At 42.9% G+C, this 9,875-nt stretch overlaps 1 protein-coding gene across 1 annotated transcript in view; it reads left to right on the top strand.

Annotated features, from left to right (window-relative positions):
• The window catches only part of TACR1 (tachykinin receptor 1), a 56,738-nt gene extending 47,781 nt beyond the window's left edge, over window positions 1-8,957 (top strand). Inside the window, exons 3-5 of the mRNA XM_077305706.1 lie at window positions 1,899-2,049; window positions 2,563-2,759; window positions 5,602-8,957. Coding sequence (XP_077161821.1) covers window positions 1,899-2,049; window positions 2,563-2,759; window positions 5,602-5,893 — 640 coding nt within the window. The 3' untranslated portion in view covers window positions 5,894-8,957. The remainder of the gene's footprint in view (window positions 1-1,898; window positions 2,050-2,562; window positions 2,760-5,601) is intronic.
• Window positions 8,958-9,875: the final 918 nt, after the last annotated feature.

Genomic DNA, 9,875 nt, shown 5'->3' with positions numbered 1-9,875 from the left:
GTATCAAGTGCAGAATGATCCGTGTAATTTCTAATCTGATCCGCAGGTTACCCTTGTTTACTTGAAGGGAAGACTGGCTTTCCCTCTGGTATGAAATGTGCCATCAATAAAGGGGAGGGGGGTATTACATTTGCATACCAGTTAATAAACAAACCCTTTGCATATAACCTTTTAAAAGGGGAATCGTCTTAAATTTAGGTTTGTCTTCCTTTTGGGTACGTGTGGCATTTAATTAAAACACCCTGTAGTTCTCAGTTACCTGAAACTCACATTAATTTTGTGACAGTAAGGTTTGAAGAAAGAAAACAACAGAGACTTTATTAAGAATACCTTCCTTTTGGAAGTACTTCACACATCCCAGATCAGAACAGTGACAGCAGATAAAGGTTCCCTGGTGAGTCCTAATAACTGTTTCTTTCTGTCAGGTGATAGACCACAGTCTTAACAGACCCTTTGCACTGAGTCTTGATGAAAGAGATCCAGTTTGCCCTGTTTTCTTTAAGGAGTGTTCAAAAGTGAATTGATGGCTCTAAGAATTGATGGCCTCCGGCTGCGTGGCTAGGTGATCTTTCATGAACACTGTTATATTTATGGGTTTATGGAGGCAGCCAGGACACTGGGCATAAGAACAGCTCTTTCATTGTGATCTCAGCATGAGTACCTGTTCCTAGAAACTAGGCAACAAGACTGAGAAGATTTGAAGGACTCTAGTCCACCCTAGAGGGCCTCTTGTGGTGCAGAGTGGTAAGGCAGCAGATATGCAGTCTGAAAGCTTTGCCCATGAGGCTGGGAGTTCGATCCCAGCAGCCGGCTCAAGACTGACTCAGCCTTCCATCCTTCTGTGGTCTGTAAAATGAGTACCCAGCTTGCTGGGGGGTAAACGGTAATGACTGGGGAAGGCACTGGCAAACCACCCCATATTGAGTCTGCCATGAAGACGCTGGAGGGCGTCACCCCAAGGGTCAGACATGACTCGGTACTTGCACAGGGGATACCTTTACCTTTACCTTAGTCCACCCTAGAGTTACCAGGTCCCTCCAGTGCACCACTGGGAATGGGAGGGGGGTTAGGGTTGACAGATCCAAATTGAGAAACTCAAGGTGATTTGGGGATGGAATCAGGGGAGAACAGGGACCTCAGTGGGATACAATGCCATAGAGCCCACACTCCAAAGGATCCATTATCTCCAGAAGAACTGATTTCTGGAGATGAGCTTTAATTCTGGGGGATCCCCAGGTCCTACCTGGAATCTGGCAACCCTAACCCAGACCTCCCTAAAGGAAGGAACCTAAAGAAGGGCCTCACTAGTCGATCTTTTGGGAGAGTTGTATCCTAAAACACACATGGCTTTAAATGTCTACACCTGCTTCTTGCATATGCTCCTTAAAACCCAGATTCCTTGACCAAAATAGAGCTTCTTGCAAGACCACAGCTTCTGAAACATAAGGATACAATTTGTTAAAACCAGGCTGCTGGAGACTTTCAACCTCAAGTTGCGTCAACAGTGCCAAAGCTATAATTATTTTGCCAATAAAGAGATGCTTTAGGACTTGACCATTAGAAGTACTAATCAACTGCTGCTCTTATTTAATACTTATGAATGTCTTCGTGGCTTGACTTTTTCCCTAAAAATTCCATAAATAAATATGTTGATGGGGAGTTGCAGAAAGTACAGAAGACTCCCAATGTCACTCTGTTGGAATTTCCAGAATGATCTGGGGTGTTGCTCACAGTAGGTAAACTGAGTCAAGTATAGTCTCCATCTCTGTGATCATAGCTTTGCTATGGAAGTGCCCAATGTAAGAGTGTCCAACCAAGGTAAAGTTGGCCAAAGCTGCTCTAGTTTCCTAAATCATTTGTTTATATCAGGAGTTTGACACTCTTCCCACTCCTTCCAGGTACCACTTCTCTGTGACTGTGCTAAGCTATGTCTTACCACTGATAGTGATAGGCTACGCCTACACTATGGTTGGCATTACACTGTGGGCAAGTGAGATACCCGGGGACTCTTCGGACCGCTACCATGAACAGGAGTCTGCCAAGCGCAAGGTAAGTGAATGACAAAATTAGAAGAGAACAGTTTTAAAAAGCTGTGCTGCTCAGAAGCTTCCCAAGCAGTTACTAAGTGGTTATTGTGGAGTCAGAAATATTAAGCTAACCCATTCTACTTCACAGGTAGGGAAAGACATGGCAAGCCTTCTGCTATTAGTGGAGAACAGCAAGGGACACAAGGAAATTTTAAAATACACACACAGATGAGTGGACTGCTTGTGACCGGAGGGTGTGGGCCTTAGAGAAAAGGGAACCAATCTAGTTAGGTTGACCAAATGTCCAAGTTGAATTGTATTTATTTAAATCCCATTTGCTAAAACAGGAAGACAACAATGAAAGTAAATAGTCATAGCAGAGTTACAGATTTTTTTTCTCCCGCTGGTGCAATTTCCCTTTGATGCCCATTGTAAGGCTCTTGGTAGCTGTGGTGAGCAGGGATGTAGTGGCTTCATTTGTTCTGGTTTTTAGGAACCAGTTGGGTATTGTTACAAGTCTGTCCTTCTTCAACAGGTGGTGAAGATGATGATTGTTGTGGTGTGCACCTTTGCCTTCTGCTGGCTGCCCTTCCATATCTACTTCCTCCTACAGTATATTAATATCAAGTGGTATGAGCAAAAATATATTCAGCAGGTCTACTTGGGAGTCTTATGGCTGGCCATGAGCTCTACCATGTACAACCCAATTATTTATTGTTGTCTCAATGAGAGGTAAGATACAGTGTTTGCTTCCAATATAATTAAAAGTGAAAAAAGAGGGTTGGGGCCTGATTAGTTCAGATCTTTTCATGGGGGAGCAAGTTTGGTGAGTCACGTTTGGAATTTTGAGAAGGGTAATGGGCAACATGACAAAATGGCTGCCACAAGAAACAAGACCAATCGCAAACTAGCTGCCAGGGAGGGGGCAATTACACAGTGCTGGGACTGGGGTTGCCAATTCCAGGTTACAGAATTCCTGGATATTTGGGGGTGGACCCTGAGAAGGGCGGGATTTGGGAAGGGGAGGAGCTATAATGCCCTATAGTCCATGCTCAAAAGCTGTCATTTTTCCAGGAAAACTAACCACTGCAGTCTGGAGATCAGACATTTAAATATCTTAAACTGTATTTTTTTTTAATTTGAACTCTAAAATAGTGAGACTACAGGTTCTGCAGAACTTCACTCATGTCACCTTCTGGAGCAGTACAGGTTGCAATTGAGGCTAGAAACCCAGATGCATCAGACCGCTCAAATTCCACTGAAATCAGTGGGTGGTCAGTAGCATGTACTTCTGTGGTCTTTATCTAGTATTGCTTATGTATTTAAAAAAAATGAAAGTAAGGACAAGAAAGGAAAAGCAGGTAACAGATGGCTGGCTAGCATAAAGAATTCCTACTGCTTGTCTGCCTGGAGTCCAAGAATTCCTCACAATCACAGGAAGTAGATTACTGAGGCTCTCCACTTTCATTGGAACTGCACAACACAAGTTTCTAGTAGGCATGGGCAAAAACAACTCCAGTATTTGTCCAAATTGGGTGTATCGGACCCAAAACATAATGCTATTTCCTGATATTTCCGAGTCCCAATATCAGTATGGCATTGGGCTTCAGAAAATATTTGAGAAATCTGATTTTTTTTTTGCTCCAGGGCATTTAAAAGGGCCAAGATTCATTGAAATGTCATGACCTCCCCCTCAGAGCCCACCAAACAGCTGATCCTATGGAGAGAACTCTTTCTGCAGGATGGACATTAGCTCTGCAGGGAGGCCCAGTTTGAACCCAGCCTCCATGCAGGGTCTGACAAACAGCTGATGCTGTGGTCCCTTTTGCTTCCCTCCCTTTAGAAGAAAAAGAGTTGTTTTTTATACTCTGGTTTTCACTAGCCAAAGGAGTCTCAAAGTAGCTTAGAGGGAAGCAAAAATAGGAGGGTTTAAATGGCTGCTAGCCATTATAATTGAACAGTTGACAGGTGGACCATTAAGTTGCTATATTTAAATGGCCAGTAGCCATTTCAGCAATCCTTCTGCTCCCTCCCACTCAAAAGAGGAAGGCAGCAAAACAGACAGCTGATCAGTATAGCTGACTGCCTGAATAAAAACCAGGAAATTTTGGGATGGCTGTATTCAACTTAGAAATACTGAAAAAATACCGGCAAGTTATTTTTTTCAGTATTTTTCAGTTTGGGTGAAGTGAATGCACATGCCTAGTTTCTGTTCCACGACTGCCTGAAAGTGTGTGTGTGTGTGGTCAGTATTATCTAAGAAGCATGAATAAGATAGTTGACGGCTGAATTTGTCATCAAGGGCCCAGCTTTTGTAGCCCCTAGCTACCTCCCCAAGAATAAATCATGCAAAATTAAGTTGAATTATACAAATACGCTTCATGGGTATACAGGCAATTCAGAGTTATTTACCATAATATTTTTATTTTAAAGAACAAGTATAATAACACAAAAGAGATGCAAAAGAAGAAGAGAGATTATATCATAGAATATGTATAGCAAAACTATCATATATTACTGGGTGTATGGAACAGAAAACATTTCTCCCCAGTATCCCATTTATTATAATTTTAAGACATTTTTGAAATTATAATCCTTATTTTTCACATGTTAAATTTAATAACTGATGTATTTCATAACTGTATTGTTAATTTCATCACTACATATTTTCTGTTACATATTTCATCGTTTCTACATACTAGTTTTCCTTTTTGTATACCCAGGTTTACAATAAAATCTGTCTCACAATGAAAAATCAAGGATATGTGTTATACACTTATACACTTATATTTAAAACTTGTTCTCATTCTGTTTCTGCATTCAAATACATTCATATGTGCCACAATATAGGTTTTAAACTGTTTTTCATTCTCAGTCTGTCTTCTGCTTGCATAACAAATACTCCGCCTCACCTCCTATTTTGAAATTCATCTGTTTCTCAAATAGGTTGTTAATTTTGCCATTGATGCGTAGTTAGCAAATTTATTTTCCCATTCTTCAAAACTTGGACAGACGTGTGATTTCCATTTTGTTGCACAGATGCTTCTAGCCACTGTCACCAGCTAGCCAAAGGTCTCTTCCAAAACTTTTGGTAACTTGTTAGACAATATTCCTAATGGTGTACCCTTAGCTTCCACAGGGAACTTAAATTTTAATATATTCTGCATTTCTATTTATTTATTTATTAAAATTTCTTAACCGCCGTTCCCGGACCCAGCCAGCTTGTGGCAGTTTACAATAACTCCCCTGTAAAACCCCAATAACAGTATATAAAATAGTACCCCACCCTTAGGCAGAGCAAACCCCATGCATTTCCTTCCAGTCTTGTCTTGCTTTTTTACAAATCAAGCAATTCAGCTTTTTGTTGATTGCTTAGGCTCACTTTTGAGGGTTTTTCAGCAGGCAGCATGCATATAAGCAGAGCCCTGTGCGCATAAGGAGGGAAATTGGGATCTAAAGTGCAAACTAAAACCTGGATCTGTGAGACTGTAGTCCTGATCAAATGCTAGTTCAATCTGTGCCTTGACTGGCACACGACGTATTGTGACACAGCTATTCTGGTCTGTCTTCCCAGGTTCCGGATTGGGTTCAAGCATGCTTTCCGGTGGTGTCCTTTCATCAATGCCAGCAAGTACGAAGGGCTGGAAATGAAGTCAGCCCGGTACCTCCAGACCCAGAGCAGCATGTACAAGGTCAGCCGGATAGAAACCACAGTCTCTTCTGTCATCAGCAACCCAGAGGAAGACCTTGAGGACAGCAGCAAGATGAAGCGTCTCTCTGTAGACCTGACATCCAACGGCTCTTCCCGCAGTGACTCGAAGACAGTGTCGGAGAGCTTGAGTTTCTATTCCAGCACCCTTTCCTGAGCAGCTCATCTCTCCAAGCAATGTGTCTCCGAGACTCTGACTTCCAATTCCCTCGTGAAAACTCGGTTCTTTGTAAAGAAAAAAGGAACAGCCGCATCCTTTCCAGCAGTGATCGTGAGTGGAGCTCACCTTCCTTTGTGATATCTGCTGTGACATTCTGTCTGGCCACTCTGATGACGATCTTCATTAATGAGTGGGTGAGGGACCCGTGTTGTGGTGCATTTGGCTGGCTCGTCCTGAAGTTCTCCTGGCTAATCACCAAATACAATCACTGTGGCTTCGTTCTAGCCAGCTTCCCGGGCAAGTCATCTCTCCGCATCAGTCGGAATCGTCCCTCTCTTCCAGTTTCCACACGCAGAGCAGCTACTGAGGAAGCAGCAGACAGGACTGATAAACCTCTTCCACTAAAAATTAGGGGTGGAAATGTACATTACGCATCTCGTTTTGGAACAGCCTGAGCTTCCAAAACCTGTTTTTGGCTAGAAGTTGAAATGTCTCCAAAACCTGAAACGCAGAATTCAAAATCCAGATTAGGATTTTTATTTTATTTTAGTTTTTGTGTGTATCAACACAAACATTTGAATACTGTGGGGGTTTTTTTTGTTTGTTTTGTTTTTTTACCAAAATCAGCTCCTACCCTCTGGATAGATTTGATATATTTCTGAGATTATTTTCATCACATGTACTTTCTCTTCCATGCACCAGCTCTTCTTACACTCGCTTAAGGAAACACCTCAACTCCTTGCACCTGTTCGTGCCTACACATCCTGCAAATGAGGGGACTTCCTTTGAGAACTCCAAAGGAGGCCCTGGCATCCAGCCATGTTTAGGGTGCATGTACTTAGGGAAATGCATGACTTCTGTTTGTAGAAAGGGAGGGGTGCCACATTAGTGGGAATCCTGGATAAATACTGCATGCAGAAAGCTAGTATTAGGGGGGTTCAGTCCAACCTCATTGACCTACATTTCTCATATACCCAATGCCCAGCAGAGCAGACAATCCTTAACGATACAGACCAGTGAACTGACTCAGCACCAGGCAGCTCAGTATGTCAGCTTCGACCTATAGGGACCATTAAGAGAGGCCTCTTTGTGGGGTTTGCCATTTGTGCTGTGCTGCAGATGGCAGAGGACTTGCATCAATATGCAGACATAATGCAGAGCCAGTGCGGGCATTCGGCTCGCCCAACTGAGAGGAATGGCAGTGGCAGTATTGCGATTTAGGGATTTAGGGGAAGCAGGATTGCAGACAAATTAGGACAGGGTAAATCAGCTTTCTGTTGCCTAAGTGAAATACTAAACTTTTTGAGGACAAATTCTTTTGTGCTGCAAGAACCATACATGCTAAAACAGATTAAAGAAGAATCAGTTATTTAGAAGAGGCATGAAAGAATGGGGGATGCAAGTGTCATGGTGCAAGTGCCATAGTGCGTGTGCATTAAGGGGGAGAGGAGTAACAGGCCTCCATACACAAGCATTGTCCACTAAACTCCCCTCAAGAGGAGTGGAAAGATCTTTACCTGGGACTTCAGACAGCTGCTGTTGGTCAGAGTCAACAACACTGACCTCGAGATACCTAAAAATAAGAACTGTATCCCCTGCATTGTACAATATGAGATGGCAGCAGGCAAGTTCAAATCTTCACTCCAGTAAACTCACTGACGACCTTTGGCCAATCACTCTATCTTAGCCTAACCTTCCTCACAAAGCTAAAATGGGGGAGGGAAGATCTCTATGAGTCTACCTGATCACCTTAGAGGAAAGGTGAGCTAGTAGTGTCAGAGAGTGTCAGACAGATGCTTAACCTTCAGTGTTTATGTGAGTGTCTCTACCTGCAAAGCCATCGTAGTATTCATGCAATACCCGTCTAACATCCTGCTTTATGGGATTGTGTTGTCACAACAGCTAAGGGATTGTTTGCCAGTTCTGCAAAATGTTACACTGCAGTTGTGTGAAAGGGAAAGTACGCCGTATCCAAAGGGTTCACACTGCCACTATTCCAATACCGAGTGTTTGTCACATAGAAGTGCAGCTAAACACCCTGGATGTTATCCTGGTACAGCAAGTTATGGCAGGGCGGTTTGTATCGTAGCAGCTGCACTGTGTGACCCTTTGCATTATGCTGATTGATTTTGTGTCAGTTTTGTGCCAACTTTTTCATGAAAAACAATCTCATGGGGCTTGCAAAGTAAATACAACACAAGCATTATTAAAAGAACCATAAAATTCTTACATGATTAATGGTGAGTTGGTGCCCGGATTCAGAAAGAGTTGCCAGGCAACCAAAAAGGGCCTCCCCTAAGCTGATCAGGTGTCTCTCTTTCCCTGCCCCCGTTGCTGGAAAAACAAAATGGCCGCAAAAGAGAAACCCAGAGGCATTAGGAAGCAACCAATTTCCAGAAACTTCCCTAGGTCCCCAAGACCTTACCCAGTCAAGAACGGGCAGAGACGAAATGTGATGATGAAGGGTAGTGATAGATGGAAACCTCTCCACGTTGCTAGGACCAATGATGCAGCCATGAAATATGAAGTGAAAAATGTGGCATGAAGGCCCATAGTTTAGCTGTGGACCACACTGGTGTAAGGGTGATGTCCCAGTTGCCCACTGCATGCCACAGAGTGGTTCACACATGACTGTTAATCCCGTAACAACTGCAATGTCTAGTGGTGGCTCGCACGTGTGAGTGGGCTGACAGAACCTTCAGACGATGTCTTCAATCGCGAGAAACCCAGGGTCAGCCGAGCCACAGGAAAGTGAACGGCATTCTTTCTTAATGACCGCTTTGCTTGGGATGTTCACCGATTCCTTTGAAGGCCAAAGGTTAAAACAAAAGAAAGCCAGGACAGACGCAACATATCAGACACATTTCATAATGTATGTGATTTCTTGTGCATATTGTACAAATTTCCGGGCCACTTTGTTGAGTGCCAAGGTGTTTTTACTTACATTTGCAGAAAGGTAGTCACATTGTAGCTTTTGCTGTGAAATGAAAAATGCTAGATGACATGACCTGTACGCTGTTACCATTTTCAATATACCTGTCTGCTGTTTTTGTTTACAAAATGTTCCCGACTTGCTGACAAGCCCAAAGTCAAAGGTCCCCATCTGATAATCTCAGGTGGGAATTGTTTTGTGCGCAAGGGGGCAGAATGTTAATCATAATGTGTTATGATGGGCCTTGTTGTTTATATCCAAGGATTTTTGGGGAAAAAAATCTTCCTCCCAAAAGAGCAAAATCAGATCTTCAGCTGATGCAAGTTAACGGTAATACATTGTGGATTTTAATGGATCTATTGGCACCAAACTCCTGGTAAGCATTTGACCCTGTAAGGAAATGCTTGCAAAGGAAAGATTCCACAGAGCTGATGAGAACAGAATTGCGAAAGCAGCAGAGGAGTGTAAAAATTCAGACAGTTAAAATGAAAGATGACTTGCACTCCGAAGCTTAAGGAGAATCCAAGATGCTTAGAGAGAGGATGACTGCTCCAAAATTAGAAGGCAGCAGCAAGGCCTTAAATGGACTCTTTGGTCCAAGCTCACCGACATTTCCAGAACCATCCAATGGGATCTACTTAGGGGGGCTGCAGGATCGGGTTTGGAACAGAGAATTTCAACAGGTGAACTAAATCTGCCATAGATTTAAATCTCTTCCCCCAGTATTTAGTATCTGACAGCTGTGACTAATGGGAAGAGCCAGCACAAAATAAAAAAGTTTTAGTCTCATTAAAATATGGACACACACACACACACACACACACACATATATATAGCAGATTGTGAATATTCATGAATATTCATATATGACCAAGCTCAGGGTTCCCCAACATGGTCCTGCAGCTGCTATGGGGCCCACTGATCCTTTTGCTGGCAAGTGCTTTTAGAAAGTAGGTGGGACCAAGAAGTGAGCAAAGCTTCTGATTGATTTGCTCTTAGTGAGCAAAGCTTCTGATTGGACATTGGAGATCATATTGGCTATGCAAA

Source organism: Paroedura picta, chromosome 12 (assembly GCF_049243985.1).
Source record: "Paroedura picta isolate Pp20150507F chromosome 12, Ppicta_v3.0, whole genome shotgun sequence".
Classification (NCBI taxonomy): domain Eukaryota; kingdom Metazoa; phylum Chordata; class Lepidosauria; order Squamata; family Gekkonidae; genus Paroedura; species Paroedura picta.
The sequence above is the reverse complement of the archived record's forward strand: the minus strand, read 5'-3'. Positions and strand labels throughout refer to the sequence as shown.